At 40.1% G+C, this 24,461-nt stretch overlaps 1 protein-coding gene across 2 annotated transcripts in view; it reads right to left on the bottom strand.

Annotated features, from left to right (window-relative positions):
* sorbs2a (sorbin and SH3 domain containing 2a) overlaps positions 1-23,843 on the bottom strand; it is a 47,519-nt gene extending 23,676 nt beyond the window's left edge. The window contains exons 1-8 of one of the 2 annotated variants that reach the window (XM_034888431.1): positions 23,321-23,832; positions 17,875-18,057; positions 6,811-6,866; positions 5,827-5,916; positions 3,981-4,007; positions 3,717-3,841; positions 2,810-3,448; positions 1,640-2,053 (exon numbers count right to left, since the gene is read on the bottom strand). In XM_034888431.1, the coding sequence (XP_034744322.1) occupies positions 1,640-2,053; positions 2,810-3,448; positions 3,717-3,841; positions 3,981-4,007; positions 5,827-5,916; positions 6,811-6,820 (1,305 nt within the window). In that variant the 5' untranslated portion in view covers positions 6,821-6,866; positions 17,875-18,057; positions 23,321-23,832. Of the gene's footprint in view, positions 1-1,639; positions 2,054-2,809; positions 3,449-3,716; positions 3,842-3,980; positions 4,008-5,826; positions 5,917-6,810; positions 6,867-17,874; positions 18,058-23,320 lie in introns of both variants that reach the window. The other variant, XM_034888423.1, reaches the window with a different exon arrangement.
* Between the last annotated feature and the right edge of the window lie 618 nt (positions 23,844-24,461).

A 24,461-nucleotide genomic window follows, 5' to 3' on the forward strand; every position in this document is an offset into this window, starting at 1 on the left:
GTAAAGGGAAGGGACACTTATTGATTCACTTAACCTCAAAACAGACGGAAGAGATTAAAACAGTAAGCAAACAAACTCAGATTACAAAACTCAGAATCACATACATTTCATCATAAATTAGTTGTGACAAACAAGACAACAGACAATGCAATTGCAATGGGATGCTCCCATTTATCATGACATAAGAACATATATTCTCATCTGAAAAAGGATAAAAACAGTATTTTTGTTTTAAGGCCAGTGTGTTTCAATCAAAAGATTCATGATCACTCTAAAACCAATGACTAACTTGCGCCAAATCCCATTGCAGTAAATTCATATTAAAGCAACACACAAACACTGTGTTGACAAGACTTACTGCCAGTGTTTCTACACTGAAGGCGTGTCAGCCTAGTTTTTCAGTCATCCATTTAATGCATGTCCGACAAAACAGATACACTTTTATTTTAAACAATCCAGCTGCACAAGCAGTGTAACAGCTTGCGTTTTACTTGCACTGTATTTGTGTAAGTGCAAGCCAAAGCAGATTTTTATACAAGTCAATTTTCTTCCATTTAGCTCACAATATTACAGTGTGTGTTGTGCTTAAACACTGCCAAGACACGGGTGACCTACACTCAATAATGTGCCTGAACCCATCCTTTGAAGACACAGGGGGAGCACTGAAGCTGCTGCTCTGCTAACGTGCTGTTCATGCTAAGCCTCCTGTGTACAGTTTTAGTCCTCTCTTTAACTTCTTCTTTGTTTAGTGCTTGGGCATAGAGTAACATGGATCATTTACAGTGAGCAAATCCCTACCGCTGATATCGTGATTATAATGCCACAGCTAACCATTTCAAACCAGGGGTTTACCAAGGGTTTGAAGGTAGCCATCATCACTTCTTGGTTAGAGAAGCAGCCAAGCCATCAGCACCTTTGTAGGTGGAACGAAGGTTGGGAATGTTATCCGTGGTACAGTAGAACACCATAGTGCAGTGAATATTTTTCTCACTTGACTGCACTGATGGTGGATGCAAGCCACAAGGCTTGGAGTACAGTACCATTGCAATGCAACATCGATTGACATGCTAACTGCTTGGCTAATAAGAAGCCAATGTCAGACTGAATTATGTAGCCACAAGAAAACTTTCAGGAGTTATTAGAACTGGGAAGACAAGTTGCACATGAAAATGTGTGTCATAAAGATGTGCCATTCTGTAGCAGGGCCCCTTAAGTCTATGCCCACTGCAGTAGAATGAGCTGTCAGGAAACATAACTACAGTCCTCACATATCTTACATTATAAAACCCGCAGCCGACAACTTCACCCTGCTACAACTTCTCTGAAAAATGGTTTTGTCTCGTTTTGAATATCTGATATGAACTCGCATTGAGAGACAGTATAATTGCATTTGATTGCAAAAAAGACATAAAAGAAAAACATAGACAAGCACATAGACATAGAGTTCTCAGGAGAGCAGACACAGTAACATAATAAGGAGGCATTAGGTTGTAGTTGAAGGTTAGTGAAATATAAAACATCGGTAGTAACAGCACATTTTGTGATAGTTTGGTTCAGCCATCCAAATAAGTAGGGGTAGGGAGGGAACCATTTGCTTTTGGTCATGTGTGTTACAGCAGTGACTTGTTGGGATAATTACGTTAGTGACAGAGGCTGCTGCAGCAGTGGAGGCCACAAAGGTTGTTAGCACATCGTCAGGGCCAGCCGTGGTTGTGTAGGTAGAGGCATGGCTGAGGGTGGGCGATGGCGTGGGTGAGGCGCCAGGTGAGTCCAGGCTACAGATCTGCAGCTCTTCCAGCAGCCCCGCCGTGGATGACGAGTAGTGGCTGAGAGCGGACACCGTCACAGGGGAAGCCGAGGGTGACACGCAGCCCCCGATGCCCGCACTGCTGGCTGTGGTAAAGCTTGGCCTGCTGACTGCACCAGCTCCACTAGGAAAATACGGAGCGGGTGACAGAGCCTTGGGCATTAGGCCTGACAGGTAGTCGAGTGATTCTGAGCTGTGGCAGCGATAGGGGGAGTGCCGTGATGTGGGGTCAGGGGAGGGAGGCCCCTGGTGTTGGACGGAGAGGGAGTTGATGGGGAAAGGAGGAAAGGAGGAGAGTGCTTAGTGATACCACTCATCAGCCACATTGTCACAAAGGATGTGTGGAAGTAACACGTGAGCCTAACAGAAGGTGAAATGCTGCTGTGAAGCCACACTGAAGTGTCATGAGGCTGCAGCATCATCTTCTGAAACCTGATTAATGCTTTGAATTGAAAAGGCTCTGTTAGTTCAAACTCTGTGGAAGGAGGCATATACTGTATACAGACAGTAATGTAAAATAAATGAAACAGTTGGTTATTAGACATTCAGTATGAGTTCAGACCTACGTATGTAAAACCACATTTAGTTTGGTTGGTTGGATGGCAGCACCAATACTAAAAAAAAGGAAAAAAGGAGCAACACACACAAGCAACATATGACATACATAAAAACACCTGGGGGTCTTGTTTGTCATGTAAGGCAGAACCCTAGTGGCTTCAAGGATCACTGTGTGTATGTATCAAGCAGCAGATTTATCACTTGTGACCTCTGCATTTGAAATATCCCGGCTACAGTATCTTGACTGCTTCTTCTGTTTGTATGGCATGTTGAGAGTGTGTAGTGGCATCAAATGATGTGATGCAGATAGTGTGTTACCCTTTCATCACTCTTGATGTCACCAAGACAAAAACCCAGCGATGTTGCATTACTGAGTGGCCTTAAAAAGGACACAAGTATTGCTTTCTTTTGTTCTGCTGTAACAGTATGTAGTCAGTTATGTACCAACAGTTCTGCAGGAGAAGGTCTTGGTGGAACTGCAGGAGGAGCCTTCAATATCTCCGCCTTGGATGGAGCTGGACTTTGGGTTAGATTTGGGGGCTTAAAACCTGCTGTGCTGTTTGAAGGCTGATGGTCTGGATGTTTCAGATTCTCGGGGCCCACGTGGACAGGGAGCGAGGCTGCCTGTGTCAGGGGCTGAGACAAAGTGGGACCCTTTTGTGGAGGCGGGGAAGTTGGTGCAGGGGAACCTGTGGTCTGGGTCTTAGTTTGGGGATCAAGGAACGAGTTGCAGTGAGCCGGGGGGTTAGGGATGGTGACAGGGGTTAGTTTGAGGGAAGACACCTTACGCTCCTGAACCTGTGAATTAGTGGTGGCAGGTGGGCGGTTGCTGTTCGGGACTGTGGACTGATGTGCCTGTTGGACTGAGTTTGCATTGGTCTCTGAGTACGAGTAAGAAGACGTGCTACTAATAGTGTATGACTCTTTCAAAACTGCTTTCTCATTCTGCGTGAGTGTTAGCGTTCCAGGGCTAAAATCATTAGCCAGGGCAACAAAGGAGCTGTAGTCTGGCTGATTGGTGCCTGTGGGTGAGAAGTGAAAACTCTCTCTCCTGGGGGGTGGCAATGGCACGTGATTCATATCCTTATTGGGCAATCAGAAAGCAACAACCAGTGTAAAGGTCAAACAACAAAAACAACAACAAACACAACAACAGACAAATCATCAGTGTAAAGCTTAATACAAATCATCAAGATGTTCTGAAAAACATACTTAGAACTTTTGCCGGGTCCTGTTTAAATTAAAATAGAGTACACTTTTCAGACAGATACGTGTTTTGATTAAACTATAAATAGCATCAAAAAACACAGAAAGGCGAACATGTGTCAGTGTGATGTGTGAGACATTTTACCTGTGTTGGAGACTTTTTGTCCTGTAGGTTGGGTTTGACACTGCGAAAGCCTTTGGCAGCAAGAGATGAGCTACTGGCGTCTCCATTTTTAAATCCTTCTGTTGCACTGTGTGACCTCCAAGAATCTAAAAGGTAAAGTTAATGATGAGGTACCACGCACAGCAGTGTTTTGTTTAAGTTTGCTGGGCTCCTATTGGGTGTTTCCTGGTTTATTTTTTTCTAAAGAGCTTCAACTCCAATTCACCACAAGGAACAGAGTCTTACCCAAGTCCGTTGAGTGAGAATCCTTCCCTGGGGAACAGAGAAGACACAGCAACAATAACTTACACGAGTAGATGGCTAGTCACATTCATCACTACAACAATTGTCAATACTATTGTATAGGGTTATTTTTAAAGTAGTTGTCATCTAACAAAATGCTTGAGAATGTTAAGAGTGAGAAAGAGAAACTCGGTGGTAGGGCTAAGGGAGTAGACAAAGCTCTGAAAAGACACGAACTGAAGAGGAAAAAGTAAACAACAGAAACACCTTTCTTCAGGATTGCATGACTTATCCCGATGAGATACACAATTTCACCAGCTGTTCCTGTCATCTTTTGAAGACGGAAAACTACACAAATTCACAGGGCAAACTAAAAGTTGGTTAGGATGTAGGGTTCAAAATGTTGCGACGGACATTACAGATTTCTAAAGTCAAAACTCACACAGCATTACCAGTTGCACTTAAAGATATATCAATAGAGTATTTGTATGAGTGTGCTCTTTCCTCAGAAGGTTGCTTTTCTGTTTATGAGTACACACTGTTTACAGTAAAAAGAGAAGAGGTGAAGAAGAGTACTTAAGGCATTTCATGCACAAGACTTGATAGACCAATTCAGTCCCAAGACTAATAAAGGGAAAATCCTCCAGAGCACACTGATGCGATCCCCATTATTGAACATAACAGTTTTAATCTACACAGCAGAATGACCACTGTGCAAGAAGCCAAGCTTTCATTTTAACCTGGCATATTTCCAATAAATGTGGCTGTTGTGGCTCGATGGGTCGAGCAAACTTTGCACTCGCCAAATCATCATTTTTCTGATTACAAGTATGTATGTCTTTTTCATTTAATTCCACATGGCTGGATATGTAAGCTAGCTCGCTGCAATGAAAACCAGCTAGTCCGAGCTGAGAGGGTTTACTCATACTTTACATCACACAAAACTGAGCTGGCTCCTTAACCTCCATTCCTTGTATACAGTTGGAACAATCAAGTAGGATACTTTCTGTTTTTATGTAGGGACCAGCATTGTATATTTTGGAGTGTAGACACCAAGTATTACAGTATGCTAAATAGAAACGGTGAGAGTACTATACAGGGTCAGTCAGAAGCTAACGCCTACATGTCTCCTTCCTAATAATACTCCAGTGGCTAGGCACAGGACACTAGCACCCTCTGAGTGGTGGGTGAATCAGTCCTACCATGCTCTTCAACCTTATATATCTGACATCAGCTTTCAGACATTGCCCTATTATTGTTAAAAGGAAGCTGAACAAGAACATTTCTACAGTGTAGAACAGCTCAGGGTCAAGGGAGCTGTCCCATGTCTAACCACTCTTTGCTGACAGAGGAAAAGGAGAAGTAGAAAACTTAGACAATCGGAAGAGTAGAGCAAACTACCCATAAAGATGGGGAGATGGCATGGAGCAGTGTGAGAGCATCACGTATGGGAGCATGTCAAAAGGAAGGAAGATTCAACAAGGTAGGTACAGCGTGATCTATCACTGATATAGGAAGCAAAAACAGGCCCAAGACGGGAGAAACAAATCAAATAGGAAATAAAATGATTATATGATGAACTGATTTGAAACAAATAGCATCCCGCAGCCCAAACATTGCTTAAGCATACTGAGAAAGTATGAAAGCATTTCAAATATGCTCAAGCCATATCAGGATGTTGAAGGCCAAACATGACTTTGAAAAACAACGAGCCGTTTATTAAAAAACTTACCAAATACTTTGAGAGGTTAGTAAAGTCAATAACCTAAAGTGGCCTATATTTTAGCTACTAATGTAACCCTTCTAATTCACAAAATGTTAATTTGTAGTGTGTTTTGAGTGTTAGTACCTGAGCCTAGATTTGGTGAGCTCTGGACCCTCTTCATGGGAGAGAGCATGAGTGACAAGGCCACACTTTTGCGAGAGCATCCTCCGCTATCTGAGAAGTCACAGCCAGGCGATCACAGAGGCAGAAGCAGCAGCACACACACACATGCACATGCATATACACAAATACACACACACACCAATGCTTCCAGGCAGAAACATAACACAAATAAGCGTGGGGCCAAGTACATGCATTTAAAGAGCCTGATGTTTACTGCATGAGCTCAGGATGTGTGATTAAGCGGGTGTACAGCCCAGTTTCAAAATGTAATTGTAAAGTATAAGTTTGAAGACCTTGTATTTCATCAGTTTACACTACACAGATAATGTTGAGAAAAGCAGCACTTCTGTAGCAAATGCTTAAATCTGTTCTTTACAATCTAAGCTGTTAAGATACAGGCAAAAAATCAAGAGGAGTCAAGCTATCACTGTCAGCCACAAAAGAGCGCTGGTGTGTGACAAAGGCTTAAAGAGGGATGATTTGTCATTGGTTCTCCAGCTGCAATACACACACTTTAGCTCGGGATACCTGCTAATTTTAGGAGAACGCTTTGGGAATGTATTGAGGGAGGAAGACGTCATGGTGGTTAAAAGCAACAGGCTTACCATACTTATTGACGCTTTTAGTCACAATAAACCAGTCCCGAAGTGGACAGTCACCAAAGTGGTGAAGCACGGTCAAGGTTAAAATTATAGACTTATGCCTCTGGTAGAGCAAAACTAGCACACATAGCAGCTTTTAAAATATCTATGTGGTTGGAAATGTGGAAATATATAGATTTTTTATTGTAAGTGTGAACAATATTTATATGTTCAGTTACTTTGTGATACAGGAAATATAAGACTGGCAAACCTGATCATGCTTTCATTTTTGCAAACAGAAATAATGGCCATGAGCTTGATGGATGATTCCACAACAATCGCATACAGTGTATGATTTGAATACCTGAATTCATATTGAAGAGAACGTCTTTCTGGTCCACTGCAGGGGGACACACTTTCCTGTAAAAAAAAAAAACTGTAATTCAGACAAAGAAGTGTCTTCTAGACCAGCTGATTGAGCCTCTAAAACAGAGCAAAGGGATTTGCATTTACAAACAGATTTTCCTGAGACTGCTAAAAAAAAAAATTGAGTTATTGCAACTATAAGAGCCAACCTAGCCCCATTTTTCTGTGTAAACTAAACTTCTTTGGGTCAAATCTCAATTATAAGCATTTATTTTGGAAATATGCCAGTTTCCCACTGCCCACTCAGTCATTAGGTTCACTTTGATTCAATTCACACTACTTAAAGAGCCAAAATCTCTGTGCAGGGAGAGTCTGGAGATATTAAGGAGGTTTAGGAGTAGGAATGCTGAGTGCTGACATACTGTAAATGATTGCGCGTCAGCTTGATTTAAACTCCTTTCACACATTTTATTTTCCTGATATTGAGAAAACCCGGGCTGAAGGCTTTAAGACTGAAAGACATGAAAAGATATGAATAACATGAAAAGTGACATAGCGATAGGGATGAACTGCACTTCTGAATTTCCAAGCACCTGAATCTCTGATTTATGCAATGATTACTATAAAGTCAACTGAAATGGCAAGTCAGTCTGAATATCAAGCTAAGATGGGACAGGCCTGTTACTGAGTGTCAATATGAGGGGTTGCTAAAGAGTAGTGGGATAGGCTCCCCAGCCAACCTCAATAGGTAAGGAAGGCTAAAAGATTGATAGATGGATAATGTAGTATGGATATAAACAGATACTGATCCAGATGATTAGGAATGCTTTAGAAAGATTATGAGACTATTTCTGATGAATTGCTTTAACAGTAAGACGAAGAATATTGAATGGGCATCAAAAACGTAAAATGTTTGTCTTGTTTTATACACAAGTGTTTTCAAGGTGAACAGAAATGTACTTCGGTTTGTGATTTGATGCAGCTAAAAAAATCTGTCACTTATACACTTTCAACTTTCTTTGACTTCCGTTACTATGCAGCACGGTACACAAAAAGGTAAACGTTTCAATGATATCAACACATACTGTTTAAAAAGACAATAAAGCCGAGGCCCAAACCCATGGAATCCAAATGTGGGAACATAAATTCTCCCAGCTAAGTTACTTCATGACCTGAATGAATGCTCTACAGCACATAGATGAAACATAAATAATGTATACAAGAAATGATGCAGTTTCTACCTAACTGTACCCATAAGTGATGATGCCTGCTTCTTGCTGTATAGAGACCTTTTCTTGGTATTGTTCCAGTAGGGTTTATGATTGATATGAAGACATCAAAAGCAAAAAGCGCAACACAGACTGTTGCATTGCTGCGTAAAAGCATGCATGTGTGTCATCGTGGAACTTAGTGTGTATGACAGATATTACAAGTGACGGCCTACAGTGGCTGCAGTAGGGATCATACATGTCTGGTATGTAAGTTACTGTGGCACACACGCGGCTAACTTTGCCTTACACAAATGTAGATATTGTTGTGAAGTTTTGGCATTAGGAAGTATAGTAGCTGTTGTTTAAATGTTAGTGTAGATGGCTCCAGAACTCTTTAACACTTCTAAAACATTATGACTTGGAGGATTTTAGTATCTTAATAACCTCAGAGGAGTTTGCACACCCAAATCCATAAGAATGCTCTTTTTAATTCTATTTATCTAGTTTCTCCGTTCAGCACATAGGCGTAAATGCACAGATGTCGGCCTTTTTTCAGTGTACTGGCGGTAACATGTAAAAACATTGTGACACTACAGTACATAAATAAGTCTAGGTAAATAAAAAATGTGTTTGTACACCTGTGAGTAAGGATCTCCCCTAGACACAAAAGCTGTGTAATGATAAGAGCACAAACTCTGGTTGCTGTTTGTGCTTGAACTCATGTTGCAACCCTTTGTCACTCCGAACTCATAAAAAAACGGACATTTGGACAGTATCTTAAGGGACGACAAAGGAGCTCTTCAGCGTGTTTGTATAATGTACTGGGGAGAGCAGCTACACGGGGTTTAGCGTGTAAGGCAGAATTTTGTCGTGGAAGCGCAAGCCCATCCACGACTTTTCCTAAACCCAACCGTCCCATTTCCGCGTGTTACAGATCTTTAACCCCATCCACAAACCTATCCTTAAAATAACAGCGTCTAAGGGGACGCCAATAGTCCCAACCAAGCACGCTTAGATAAGACGTTAAAGGAGACTTTTAGTGTCATTAATTACAACAAAGGCACCTGACCAAGCGTCAACCATGAGATGGGAGAATGTGTTGCATGTTGAACTTTTCTTGTAAATCTCATTCTACTTGGCTATCAGTGACTGGGGCTTATTTTGGTAAAGGTGTGTGACCATAGTCTAACATGAATGTAAAAGCTGCCTTCACGTTGGCTCTGGTGATGAGTGGCACTAGATGGATGGCATAACATTCACATGTATTTGAACATGCTGAAAATTGTACAGGCATCCAAATATGAGAGCCAGTCCAGTGTTTTCTGAGATCCCTTTCCGGTCATAACTGATTAAGTTATGACCGGAATACTGATTAAGACTCATGGTAAATATTCTCATTATATCAATATGATATAGAAATAAAAGGTAAAATAAATAAAGAATGGTGAAGAGAATAATTTAAGGGATTTCTTAAAAAGAAAAAGAAAAAATGTCCTGTTAACCCTCAATTATGGCCATGAAACTAGAAAACAAGGCATGTATATAAAGAGTGTTGTTTGTTATGTTTTTATGTAAAAAACATAGATATAGGTTGATATATTACCTGATTTTCTTAAACTTCCAGATCAGTATCTGCCTCAAAAATCCAACCTAAAAGGGGCTATAATAAGAACATAGGGACGTAATGTTACGTAACTCTGTCTCCATGCTGCCATAATACCTTGAGGGACAATGCCTTAGGACTATTGGTTCACACTGGTAGCAAACACCAACCTAGTTAGATTTTTTTTTTTTTTTTTTTTTTTTTTTTAATAAAAGAGGTTGTGTGACTAGTACTTGGAATTTAATTTGCCATCGATTTTGTTGTAGGCTTTTGTTTTGCCAAAGCAGTGACATGACCAGCGTTCGTTAAAGAAAATAGTTCCTCAATACACAAAAGTGCCTTCAGGGACAATTTCTCTCAGGCAAAACAGAATATGACAAATTTAACCTGTGCAGTCGTTTTAACAACTTTTTACAAGAGGTATTCGGCAACAAGTGTAACTTGAAAGTACTGCATATCTGTAGATCATCCTCTTTTATTAAGTTGTTAATAATCATCAAATTTACCCACCATGTGAGAGTTTCACATGTGAGAGTTTCCGCTGGTGAGGAGGAAATAATACAACTTGTGAGACTACATGAAGCCATGTACAGTGGGATATGTTTAGCCCCTGAAGACCTAACCCTCACCCTCATACAGTATCCTCATAAATCTCTCACTGAAACACACACACACACACACACACACACACACACTAACACTCTCGGATAAATCATGTGTCTGGCGTCGCAGGCAGTCGCCGTCCAAATGATGGTCAGATTATAAACAGGATCATGTTTCTTGGGGACAGATCAGCGGCGACACAGCAGCTGTGGCCATGGTGTAATGTTATGGCTGGACACTTGAAGAAAACCCGCCAGGCTCTACACCTCCTTCAACTCTCACTCTCTGCTCAGATTTTTTTAAGCTTTTAATCGTAAAATACGAAGCACTCTTTAAAGCCTGTGATGGATCATTAGCAGCTCATGCATAGACGATATACAGTATACCGGACGGGCACCAAATGTTTCCATTAATTTTTTGGGAGCGCTTCTCTAAATTGTAATGCTTAATGTTATACTTACAAGCTGTAGGAATAAATGTTGACAGACAAAATCCTATCATTTCTTAAAATGAATTAACTTAGACCCATTTGTCAATTCCCAGAACTTTTCTCTTCAATGATTTCAAGGATATCTTTACTAAATTAAAGTCAAATGTGCTAAATAAATGGATAGCAAACAAGAGACCTTCATTTCCAAAGAGTTGGTATACATTCTTGTCGTAGTGTCACTGGTATGTTAAGTTTCTTTCTAGTAATTTTGTTTTCTTACTTTGCCGTGGTTTATCCCCCGACTGTAATTTAGGCATTGGTAGGCCGCTCTGGAGACGAGTGTGTGTGTATAATTACTGAGTGTAATAGCTGTGGGACAGCAAATACCCAACGAGCTATACACAGAAAGCAGTGATGTCCAACAACACAAGCCCATCAAGTGTCATTGGTCTGTTGAGTGACCTACTGGGACTCATTTGGCTCATATCTGTGGCCTAAAAGGTTTTTGAGGTTTGAAACCTTTTGAAACACAAGACACTGTGGTAACTACGGTAGGAAGATTGTCCTCCATTGTTTCAATTTTGGAAGAACATTTCCCCTGATTTGAGCTCATCACCAGAAACTGTTTCTATAATGGAATGGCCATTTTCCTGCTCTCAACAACTCCACACTGAAAGAGTTGTAATATGGTTGATCTTGTTTGTTTGTTTAGTTTTTGTAGACACAAATTCACAATTAAAGACATAAGATAAGTTGTATAAGTATACAGGAATTTCGATGAGTAATCTGTCTCTGTGTGGGCTATTTCAGCTATCTCATAAAATCCGTGTGTAGACAGCACTTAGCCTAGATGACAAAGCAGACCTTAATCAATGCCACTAGGGAACAAGGATAAAGCATATTGTGAAATTACATGAACCACTACCTTTGGTCTTATTAACAAAAGAAGGGTCATTTGGCTAGGCCTTTCTCCTAAAAGAAAGGTCCTGAAAAAAAAAAAAGAAAACATGAAGAAAAATGTAACCCAGACATTGTAATGGAAACACAAAAGGAAGGAAAGAAAAACACAAACAATGTCCTCAAAGAGCACTGGCCAGGATGCCATCAGTCACTGCCTTGGCATAGACAAAACAAGTGTATAAAAAAAAGAAATGCCACCGTCTTTCCATGGAAAAAAATGCCATGTTTCCATTTAATTCATTTAATTTTAGAATTACATTTTAACAGAGCTTTTAAAGATCCTTTTGTGTGTGTCTATGTGTGTGAAGATAGCAGGAGAGAGTGAACAATCATTGGAGATAAGCGGACTACGGCCTCAAGGGTCCCGACCCTGAAGTGGTCTCTCAGACCGAGACATACTTACAGGATGTCAACAGATTAAGCTCCTTAGCAAATCTATTTAAAGACCGGACCCAAAAGTCATCAGATAGACATTTTCTGTTCAGCTGTGCTATAAACCAACATTATCAGCTGTTGAAAGCTTAATAATACATGCAATGCCAGACGTTTTAATAAAACCCTAAGTGCAATATCAATGTGAAACATTCAATTTGATTAAATAAAAGAGAAAACAAATACCTCAAAGCAGCAGAATGTCCCAGGAGATCTATCATAAATCTCAGTTGAGACATAGCTAGCCTGAAACCCAACTGACAAAAAGAATGACCCCTCCAAAAAAGGCAGAATTTAGAAGGGCTTCATTCCTTAATTGACGAGTTGAAGCCAAGTTATTTTAGTGTTGCATTTTTTTGGTTAAAAATGTTAAGAGTGCAGGGTTGTGCTTAGAAAAAAAAGGCAAAGGCTTGGGAATCAAAACAGGAGTCTAGCTGTAAGTAAACTGTGCTTTAAGTGAACACAGTATTTTACAGCTTCAAGTATTTCTAGTACTCAAGCATTTGTGTTCAACATCAACCAAACAAGTCAAAGAAATTAACATTTTTAACAGTATATTATTCTGTGCATTAAAACCAGAAGAGTACAAAAATACTTTGGTTCAGCCATTTTATTAGGTTCAACAGTGACCTTAAAAGTACATTACATTCATATTCGTGTTTATTTTAAAGTTTGGATCAAGGGGGAATCATCGAAGACTGACAGTCTTGATTAAAATAATGCTTAACTTAAGCCACTACAAGCAGAAGAAACTTGATACTTTTTGGACCCCTGCAGTAGCCTGCATCAGTAGAGCATTACATCAGCTGCTGCAAGTGAAGACAACTTGTCAGTTGTTGTCTCCCATTCCCAAACCTCCTTTGGGACAAGTTAATAAAATAATATTGGCTCGACGGCCAACCAACCTACTGGAGCGTAGCTTTATAGCACAGTGGATCTATTCATCTCAACACATGAGGCTGTTCGGATTTTTCTCAAAGCTGTAGGAACTTCAGAAAGAGCGAAGGCTGAAATGATATATACAAGCAAGGCACTGTAGGACCATTTCAGCATCTGAATCTAAATGTTCATACAAGCAGCAAAATCAACTAAACCAAGTTATTTTCTTGGTGTCGTTTCATCTACCTTGGCATAAAGGCTAAAAAAAGTCACACTGACAACTAACCTTGAAAGGTCAACAAGAAAACTACTTTCCACCATGATGGTCTCATCATCCAATTAAAACATTCTGTGATAAAAATGTGAGAATTTGAAATTCAGTTCTAATCCACATCAAAGGTGTTTTTGAGGACTTAAACAACACAGAGCCATGTGTCTAAATCCTGGCTGAGGCTTCTTCTTAGTTTCAGTGAATGCACACATCAGAATGAGTATCCGGCTTATATAATGGCCACTTGTCAAAAAATGTTAAACATGAACATTCTCACCTTTTGATGGTGATTTTTTTGATGATCGTTTTGGACAAGTTTTGCAAAAGGTTATGAATTAAAAGTTAGCTTTCTTATGACTGAGTTGCTGCAGTATTGTTTCAGCATAATGCCGGTTACATGGAACTTTGTGACTCAACAGTTTAGGCCAGGCTCTCCAGCCAGTCAAAAATACAGTGAGTGAGTATTTAGCCAAACCATGGTTTAAATTCAAACCAAAACTATACACATGTATGTAATGCATTACTAAAGTTAGTTAATCAAAATAAGCCTTCATGCAAAGTTTTAAAGCATCTCTTTCACACAAATGCAAAGCTTGTTAGATGCGGGCCATTTTATAAGGAATAATATATCAGCTCCCTGTTACTGTTCTACCACCACATTACTGACACTAGTTGAACAACAACCACATCCAACAGAGTCTCCGCTATGAGCCTTGTTTGTTCAACCTTGCCATTCATTAGCAGACCCCCCTCTGGCTGTATGAATGGCTAGGGGAGGTCAATACACTGACCCTGCATGCCCACTCACTGCCCATACTGCTGACAACAGAGGCCCGTGTGTTCTGCAGATTGCATCACAACCCCACTAACGAGCAGAGCCATCGGCCTGAGAGCACTAATGCAATTATGCAACACAAGCCCCGGTACTGTGAGTCGGGGATATGGGGGAAGAAGAATGAATTGGATGTGACAATTCGTGGGTTTGTTATTTCACCATTTCTTTACAGAACTCAAGATGCAGTCACTGCATACAGCTCTGATGGTCACAGAAAGGAAGACAGAGAGAGAAAAAAAGATATGATGGACAAGCATAGAAAAAAATGGCAAATAAAAAAAAAATAACAGCTGCACACAGAAAAAGATAGAGATCGCAGAGAGGATGAATAATTACCAAATGGCATAAGTCTGAAGAAGCAAATATGGAGTGAAAAACAAAAATGAGGCAATATTAGCATGTAGTATTATGTAAGCTGTGTGGCTAAAGTCGTCTGGGGACACAGCAACGCCAGTAAACAACACCTCTAGACCTGCCACTGTTTTATCTCCTCCTCTGCAAGATGTGTACACTACCAGTACATGTAGAGTCTGCGATAAGACTAGTGACCACAACACCATAAACCCCAGGCTACAAATTGAGACAATCATGACAAAATTATATATATATATATATATATATATATATAAATATATATATCAAAGTTACAATGAAATGAGAGGATTTGCAAATGGAGGGACATGGTGTTAGATTGTGCTAAACGCCACAGCAATTACGAAGATAAAGCTTTAGCTTTTCCTGACTAGACATTTTGACTTAGTGTTATGGCTTTAGCTTTTCACATGGGGTAGTTAAGGGACATCTTTTGGTCACCTTGGAATCCCAAAATGTGATGTTTTTCCTGTAATGCTCTTAGGTGAAGACGAATTACCCACTACATTTTACACTGCTCACAAATTAGTAAGCACAGGCTCCATCAAAGCAACAAATGAAGTTATTTCCTAAAATGCTAGAAGGATTCTAGTGGGGTCCATGGTAAGTAAATGCCACAAATACCACCTATCGCACCTGACTAAAGGATCAACAGTAAGGGTCCATACCTTTGAGAAATTATTGTCATGACAATTATTGATTTAACTGCCCTACAGTATAAGCCAGTCCAGCATAACTGAATACTTAAATTAAATGATAGTCCCTTTACAAGTCAGAATCATTTTAAGAATTGTCTTTTAATTGTCAATTTGAATCCAATCTGGTACCAATTCATAAGGCCTTAGATATTGACTGAATGTGGCACTACCTGGCATTAATGTCTAATGTGGTGTAAGAGGCCTAATGGAGAAGAGATATTCAGGAGAATGCAGCACTTAGCTTCTTCAAACACTGAGATAGTAAACACTACTATCTGGAGAATAAAGGAGGTAAACGCTACTTATTATTAAATCACTCTTGTGAGGAAATTAGTTCAAGCTCAACAGAAAAAAAGATTGGGTGCCTGAAGAACAATATAACCATCTTGTAAACAGACTTGATAGTTTAGAGAAAGAATAAGCAGTAAAGTACATTGTGCATTTTGGTAAAGATGATGTGTGCTAATTTGTAGAACATTTTCTAAATTTAAAGCTGCAAACATTTTGAAAGTAATCTGTCATTTGACGTAAGGGCTCCACTAAAGCTGAATAGCCATCAGCTGTGGCTAAGATTACAATCCCCAAACATAGTTTAGATTCCCCAGGTACCAGTGTTAAGTGTCAACCATGAAGATAAGAGAAACTTGATTAGCAGGGATGCTATATTTACTATTTGGCAGGACCTTTTACCCTCTTAGGTGGTCTGGATCATCGTGAAAATGGGAGGAATCTTTATGTCCTCTGGGAGAAAGGCATGAGTAAATATTGTCATTTTACATTTTTTATTCCTACAATTCACCAGGTGGTTAAATAAAAATAATAAACTTCACCATCACAACTGGATACACAGGAGGTATCTCAGAGAGATGACAGGTGATATGTTTAAATTTAGTCATCATAGGTTTGACAGTGAGTTATAACATCTCTGTCGCTTTGTGAGAGACTCTTTTGTTTGGCTTCTGTAATACTTCTATTTCCATGATGGCCATTGAACAACACTGCAATTATTGTAGCAGAAAAACCTCTTTCCACTGACACAGCTTTGTTGATCTTAATGGTAATGAGCAATACTGAAACTAATAAACATGAGTCAAAATATTCTCAAATATTTTTTATAAATACCTAGTCATCTTTAAAAGGTAGTTTTCATTTCAGACAGAGAAAGACAGATGTCCGTTTACTGAGAGCATCCCAAATTCACATGAGACTGTAAATCCAGAGCTTTGTGCTTGCAGTTATTCTGTCAAGGCCATTTTTGAATATCTTCATCCATTAATACAACCGGGTTAAACAAATATTCAATAAAAGGAAGGAATGAGAATAGGGAGGGCAAAACTGAGTGACGGTGACAAGGGGATTAAAAATGAAATAACAGTATTTTTGTACAGTTATGATAGCTCCCGGATTTGTAGGAAACATACTGCAAAACATTCTGTACTTTATTCTCGATATATGAATAAATAATTGAATAAATACATCAAAAATATGTGGCAAACCTGATATATTTTGATCTCTCTCAAACAAAGTAACTACTTTCCAGACCCCCCTCCACGGTTATTCAGATCAATAAGCAATAACAATCAAGCCATCTGCGTCGCCGTTTACTGGAGCGCTGTTGATAATAAGGCTATAGGAGGACTGGAATTAATCATTATTTGTGTATTAACAATGTCACATTTACCATGAAAATGGGGTGCCCTGTGCCCATACAGGGAACAGACAAAGTGCCTCCATGTATGTCAGGTCAGGCAGAAGGGGGAACCAAGCGGACCAGTACTACGAATAGAGGCTGGGAACCACCCCTTACTGTGTACCCAAGGGTCAAGGTGACATTCCACAACACCTCTGAGACCGGCCTAATGGAGGGATTGGAGCATGGCTTTTGTTGAGTGGGAAAGAAGAGACCATGAAAAAGAGTGAAACAAGAGATGGAAGTATGTAAAAGGGACAGAGGGAAGAAAATACGAATCTGGGGCCAAATAATGGGAAGGTACGAGGTAAAGCGAAAGAGGACAGGTAGTTTTTGAGGATCGAATCCCAACTTTTCTCCACATTTGGTCTATCAAAACACAAAAGAATATGATTTAGTTCAACGTGTGAATTTCTGCTCTATATACATATTTAATTTTTACTTGACAAAAGTAAATTTTAAACGTTTTCTAAATAAATCATCTAGGGTGGATGTATACAACTTTTCTCTCCCCAAAGCTGTAATCTAAGTTATTTGCTGATGCTATTTCTGAGGTGACAGCGGTAGCAACCACCGTTTTATTTGACACCACTTCCCCTGTCCACTCTCACACACACACACACAAAAACTACTCTTGGCCTATAATTGGTGGTTTTGGCAGAGCAGATAACAAAAACAATTCCCTTTCAGTGTTTGAGTTGTAAAATCTATTCAGACATCTTTAATTTGCAATCCATTTAAAGCATCAATGTGTTTTTGAATGTAGACATATCACATGTGATATTATGTGATCTGTTTATGTGTGTATTGAAACACAGTAAAATCTCTTTCAGGACTGAGGAAGGTAAATTAAACCTGTATTTGTCAATCCTTTATTTAAATCTTCAATCTACTTTTAAAAACTTGAATTTAATAAATAGAGTGTTTTGGCATGAAAATGCACATGGGCACATTATTTGCTGTTGGAATGCAACCTTTTCGTCCAAATATCTTTTGTGACATTTACCAAAAGCCTGACCTCTCAGCCAGCTGAGAGCAGGTGCAACAATCCATCAAGCAGAGGAAATTCAACGCTTACCGTCATAAAACCAAAAGACTGGAGACTTGTTAAGAAGAGTCAGGTGTAGGTGAGGCGGGAGCCCAAGTGCCTCCCACTTTCTCTTCTTATATTCAGATTTGCTTTTTCGTCTTCTTCCCTGCGCTCAGCATGAGTCTCTCCTCCCAGTCAGGCTTTATTCCCAGAGCGTAGCCCGTTTAATGTCTGGAGAGCACAGAGACAACAGAACGAAGAGAAAGTTAGAGAGCCAAAGAGTGGGATCAACGGGGAAAGAGAGTTCCCTGTTTGGGTGAAGCAGTGATCAGATACGGCTATTTTCAGACTCAGGCATGCTCGTCTATGAGACTGGAAAGTTACCCCCAAGTGTGGGGTGGGGTCTAAGTGACAGCATTGACTATCTCTATTTTACCACATGCACACATGATTGCAGGCATGCATACCACACAGTGTGCACACACACACACACACATATGCAAACAAAAACACACTATATATATATATATACACACACACACTTTCACATACTGTAAAAACACCAACACCGCCACGCACATTGTAATTGTATAGTTTAAAATGCATCAGGTAAGTACACCTCTGACTACATACACATGGTTGAATGAACTAAGGTTAGGATGTCAGTAGGAGTGAGTGGACACAAAAGGGGCGTTAGAGAGCATTCACTCGCCCATCTCTCCTCCAGGGCTTCAATGTCACACAACAGCCAATGTCGTCAGTGTGGGGCAAGTGTCAAGTGAAAAACTCCACACGGAAACGGACAGGCGTGTCAAATTGTTCTCACATGAGCCTTTCTTATATTTTATTTTGCTGACAGTTGAGGGTTTGCTCTGAGATTTGCACATGTGTAAACATGGAGAAGGACATGGACACTGGCTCTTTCTATTTTTTTTATCACTAATAACCCTGTGCAGTCAGTGTCATATCAAGCTGTACATATACAGACTAATTATGTGTCCACTCCCCTGTGTCATTAATAACCAAACTGCTGTGTAATCCATATGGGGATGTATATTTTGAAATGACCACACACACACACACACACACACACAGGCCGAATATACACTGCGGAGAGGTCAACCAGAGGCACCTCCAGACCCCCCGCTATTCCCAGAATGATGATGTAACTACTGCTATTAGCATCTCATATTTAGAGCTTGGATACCTAAAACCAGCCAGACAGGCAGCTACTGTGCAATGTTTGCTATTAGGATCACTTCCACCTACTCCCTACATACCCATATGACAATAAATAAAATAGGCACAAAAACCAGCAATTAACGGATTGCTGTGTAGTAGGGTTCAGGAAGAGTTCAGCACTCACTACAAAATAAATGGAAATGTAGCATCATGGGTAGCAGAAGGAATGCTCATATGATTGCTGACTTATTTTTCTCTACAAAAATAGATATTCCAACTATGACTATTACAGTTAGTGATGTTGCCTCCTGTTGAGTTTTTCGGCCTAATTTCAATTTACTTAGATGAAGCAGTAAGGTGACTTGACCTTACTTAGTCCAAAGCATTTCTTAGGATGGAATGCCAATAGCTAAAAACACTTGTGTCAGTCTACATCTTAAATAAACCCATTATTGCAAGTATGAAAATCAATTTATTAGTTTAGCCAGGTCAAAAGTAAAATACTAAACTCATGAACACGCTCAGTCAAGTGTCAACGTTTTGCAAACCTTAAAATCCAACATGGATGGCCTTGGTTGAGATGCCCTGGAGAAACACTATCAATGTCCACTGTCATCGTGCCACTGATCAAGTGGTAATGTAAAAATCCCAGCTTAACTTGCTTAGATAGCTCCAATTATAAGTAGCACTTCTGCAACTATGTCCGTCAAAACCCCCGAGCTTCAGGCCTCGGCACATTACAGTGACCGGTGTGACAGCAGACTTGATCAAACAGCAGCTGGCCCCCAGAAATTTCTGATCACGTGCCAAGGATTACGGAGGTATGGTAAAAAGGTGACAACTGACGGGTGCTAATGATGTAACCTCGGGGCCAGAATCAGGAAAGTACCAGGAGACCAATAAAGTGTTGGTTGCATTATCTATTTAATTCATACTTTATTCTTTAACCCACATGCGACTTTAAGAAAGATGACAGACAGGATGTCCATCAACACCCGAACGACCATCACCAAACGTTTGATGGATGTGATTTTACAGTTGTGGGTCACATGATCCCTTGTGCATTAAAGACTAAAATGTGAGTTTGATAAGCATCTCTTATGAAGTTGTGCATGTGCAGGAATGATTTATAAAACAACTGAAACCAACATGACACAGCAGCAGTTTAGGAATGATCTCAGTAAAGTAGCAGAGCAAACTATTTTTATAGCGAGTGACACACACTCACACTCAAACACACCGACACTTTGACCTATGAGCCACTCTGGACTACAGTGGCCGTGTCGACATGGTCTCGCCCGTACAGTTTCAACACCTAATTCATTATCAGCTTCTGCCATACCCCATTAAGTAAGTGAGAGGATATAAAAAGCAGGAGAACTGTACACATACACATTAGTAAGTGTCACTTACTTGAAAACACTTAAACCTGGGAGCGGATCTAAACATTATATTGCTCAATAGAAACAGTACCACTGTTTGGTTGCTTTGGAACATCACACAAAGCAGAAGAATATGATCTACATGCTAATCCAATGTTTAGATGTCAATTATGAATATGGAATGAATTTATAATACATTTCAAACCATAATCTCAAAAGGTTTAAGCCTTTGTTGTCAGCCAGGAGCATCTTATTCGGGACAAACACACAAACAGCACACACACAAAATGACACATTTGACTGAATCTCATTAAATAATTTAAGAATCCATACCTTTTTATTTGTTGTAATCAACTCCTACTATGAAATGCTTAAAGCTTTGATCAAGATCTTTCAGACTTGCCATTGTTTGATCTATTAGGGGCTGCAATGTACAGCAGCAAAAACAATGATGCATGTCTTGTTTCAAATGAACAGAAATGATAAAATAAAAATTATGTTGTTTAAAGTATGCATGTTTCTCCATTAAACATTTGTCTAACATCATCTAGACTAAAGCTTAGCAGACTGCATTTGCAAATTTGACCTACCTGTACTCAAGGTAGTCTTCTAACCCTTTCCCATAGCAGCATAGACTACTTCATACACTGGCATTGAGTTGCTAATTAGACATAGTTTTAAGCATGTTTCAATACTTGACTGCTTAGAGCCTTTTCTTAAATTCAGCCTTTTTTATCTTGTGCATTTGTTCTTATGACCAATGAAAAGGATGCATTCAAATCCACAGGCTGTAAATAGTGTTTACATGGCAGGCTAAATAAAAAAACTGCCTTGTTAAGAATGACAGGTCAACGTAAAAAATGTTTTGCTTTACATATTAATTATACATTTTTGAGTTATAAGATATCAAACTTAATTCCATAGTACCAAATGGCTATTTAAAAAGAAAACAGCTGTTTGTCACTGCACGCTTTGCAAACATTTCAGTATATAACTAACCCACTTTAGGAGAATTTGGTTGTCTAAAGTGATTTCTTTTTTAATTTCAACACACATTTTAAATGAGAGTGCACAAAAAAGATGTGCACTTTACTTGATGATACTATACACTCCCTTCAGCTAATCTAATCCAGACTGTGTGGCACATGAGACTCACAGATTTGTTCAATGAGACATCTCAGGGAACAAGCGTGTCCTGCGAGCGGCCCCTATTACCAGTGAGACGGAGAATCAGGCGAGCTATTCGCACACCACTTAAGCCATGACATGACATGCCTCTGAAGAAGGGCAGAGAGAGGGGAAGATGGATGAGAAGACACAATTATAAAAGGGCATAAAAACAAAGAAATAAACAGGCAAAGAAAAATTAAAAAGGAGTGTGAGATAGAGAGATTATGAGAGAAATAAAGTGAACTATAAGTGTAACCCCTTGTTTGATTCCATACTTTCAGGAGAAAATGAATCTGTCTCTTATTCGCTAATGGACGCCTTGATCCCCTTTCCTTTTCTCAGCTTCTCAGCCTCTCTCCCTTTCACTCAAACATGCATGTGTACACACACACACACTCACTGACTCACTGACTCACTCACACACAGTCTCTCTCTATCTCTCTCTCTCTCCAAACTCTAAACTGGCAGGTGTAACAGAGACATTCTTTCTGGCTCATTGGCCATCAATCTAGTCAAAAAACTATGATCGCCTCATTAAGTGTGTATATTTAGGCATTAGGGTGTTTATTGGCGCAGCGGGCCCTCATGAGACTGATAGCAGACAACTGTTGCTCGTCATATTGCATCTGCGCCGCTTCCTCTCCCCTAAACACAAATATGCAGTCATAAAAATACATAGAATACTACATCAAAGATACCGTCCAGTAAAGCCTTCCCACTAATACTCACAACACACAGGCCAGGTAGGCCACACTGGGAGTAGTATGAGGTACCCAGAGTGATAGTGTTACACTGTGTGCATCCTGTTCACCCAGCATTCAAACTGGACTCACAGCTGCCATCCAACGCTAAAGGCCTTTTTTCTTTTCCTCATTACATCATCCCTTTATGTCAGCTAGCAAGCAGCGCCAAAGAAACACAGGGGCTGACTACTCCTTACTGCTTTCTGTCAAATCTTGGATATGACATGGGCAACATCTCAGTCTTAAAATATGACATAAAATGCACTACTGCAGTACTATTCAGGACTATTCATCCAAGCTCTATCGATAAGAGACTGACTGAAACACATTTATTGGTAGGTGAATGCAACAAGCAGATGTACTGGTGGGTTAGTTTTGATAAATCAGTAACTCCACAGGGTCCAACACAAAACTCAGAGACCTGTGGTCTATCTGGTAAAGATACATCTGCATACCAGACCAAACTAAGGTCACTGTATAATAGTGTTTTCATTATTACACATCTAATTCGGTCCTTCGCTGGAGAAGTGCAAGCAAACAATAGAGATTAACTTAAGCATTTGGGATGTAGGTTAAATATGGATATCTCAATTCATGCTTATTGCTATCAAACAGCGCATTTGTTATTATAGCCTACGTCTCTCGTGCTGACTGTCTTTAGACTTTTACTAATGTTAAGCTATGTTTCTACAGCTTAAATGTTGTGGTTTGAGTAACATCCTCCCAGCCGCCTCCGCCTTAAATGCACTGGAAACAGCAATCCACTGGAATGCATTTTACTGCAAACCATAGACAGTAGAAAGCTTACCGCATGTGAGCTGATGCATTTGTCCTAGTCTCGCCGATTACAACTGCATGTTCATTGTTGCTTGTAACACACGTACAAACATAGCCTGCTTAACTCATCAAAGCACAAAATACAGCTCTGGGTTAAATCCTCTGAAGCTGCTAAAAGCAGCGCGGAGGGAAAGATAATAGTCCCTTGACAACAACACTGCTGATACGGTGTGTACCTACCTTAAACCGAGTCTCGCCTCACTCGACTAATTCCGCAACATATCGTCAGGTTATCAGCCTCTTCCATGTGTTAATGACTGAAGTATTTATCGGAGTACACACACAAACGCAGTGAGCGGCTTGGAAGCTAGTGCTGTGTCCGTGTGATAACTGTACACCTGTTTTCAACGCGTATGGATATTGCCGGTGTCGGTCAGCTAAGTACAGGCAACTCCCTCTCTCGGGGGTCACGGGCTCAGATAGCAATGCGGTGAAGCTGCCCTGTCTGTCCCCTTTCTTCACGAGACAAACGCCGAAGGAAGAGGCGACGCCGCGGCAAGTAGTTACCGCGGCATGTTTAACTAGCTACAAGCGCCAGTCGCACCCGCAACGCGGTCCCACACAACTCTACCGGGCTCTCCAGCTATCGCATCTATCCAAATATGGACTGAACCTGCCTCCTTCTGTTTTCACTTTTAATATTAATGAATGACACCGTAGCTTCGTGCGCAAAATGGCCTCTGTTATTTTCATTCAGCAACAGTCTACCGCGAGCTTCCCATTGGGTCGTCTTGTAGCCATAGCAACGACCGCGGTTCAGTCAGTGCTCGCAGAGGACACACAGGAAGCCTGTCTGTGCCGTACACTGCTAACAGTAAAGTGCCACTTTGCTTTTTTTTTCTACTTGCATTAGAAAGTTGATGGAGGCTACATGCTGTGTTAATGGCTAGAACATGTTCATAATACATTCAGGATTAGTAAATCATCCACTGACCCATGCTGGAAATAAAGCTAGCTGTTTCCCTGGCAGCATACCATGTTGTCATCAAACTGTTTGAAGGCATATGTTGAGCTATTTATAAATGACAAGTATATTATAGCTTGACGTCTGCTTGACGTAGGACTGTGTTTTCAGGATTGGATTACAAATTCTTTCAAGTAAATCTGCATAATGGGCCAAGCTAAGCACAGGCCTTGCCTTTCTACAGTGAATGAAGATAATGAAAACTTAGGCTAACTGAGTAGAGACTATGTAGAACATACATAGTTTAAACAAGAATATTTGGCCAATATAGCTACTATTACTCAAGTTTATTATTTTGTTTGTAGAAATTACAAAATTAATTGAGTTCCTTGCAGATTTTTGCAAAGACACTTACAA

Source organism: Etheostoma cragini, chromosome 2 (genome assembly GCF_013103735.1).
Source record: "Etheostoma cragini isolate CJK2018 chromosome 2, CSU_Ecrag_1.0, whole genome shotgun sequence".
In the NCBI taxonomy this organism is placed as follows: Eukaryota; Metazoa; Chordata; class Actinopteri; order Perciformes; family Percidae; genus Etheostoma; species Etheostoma cragini.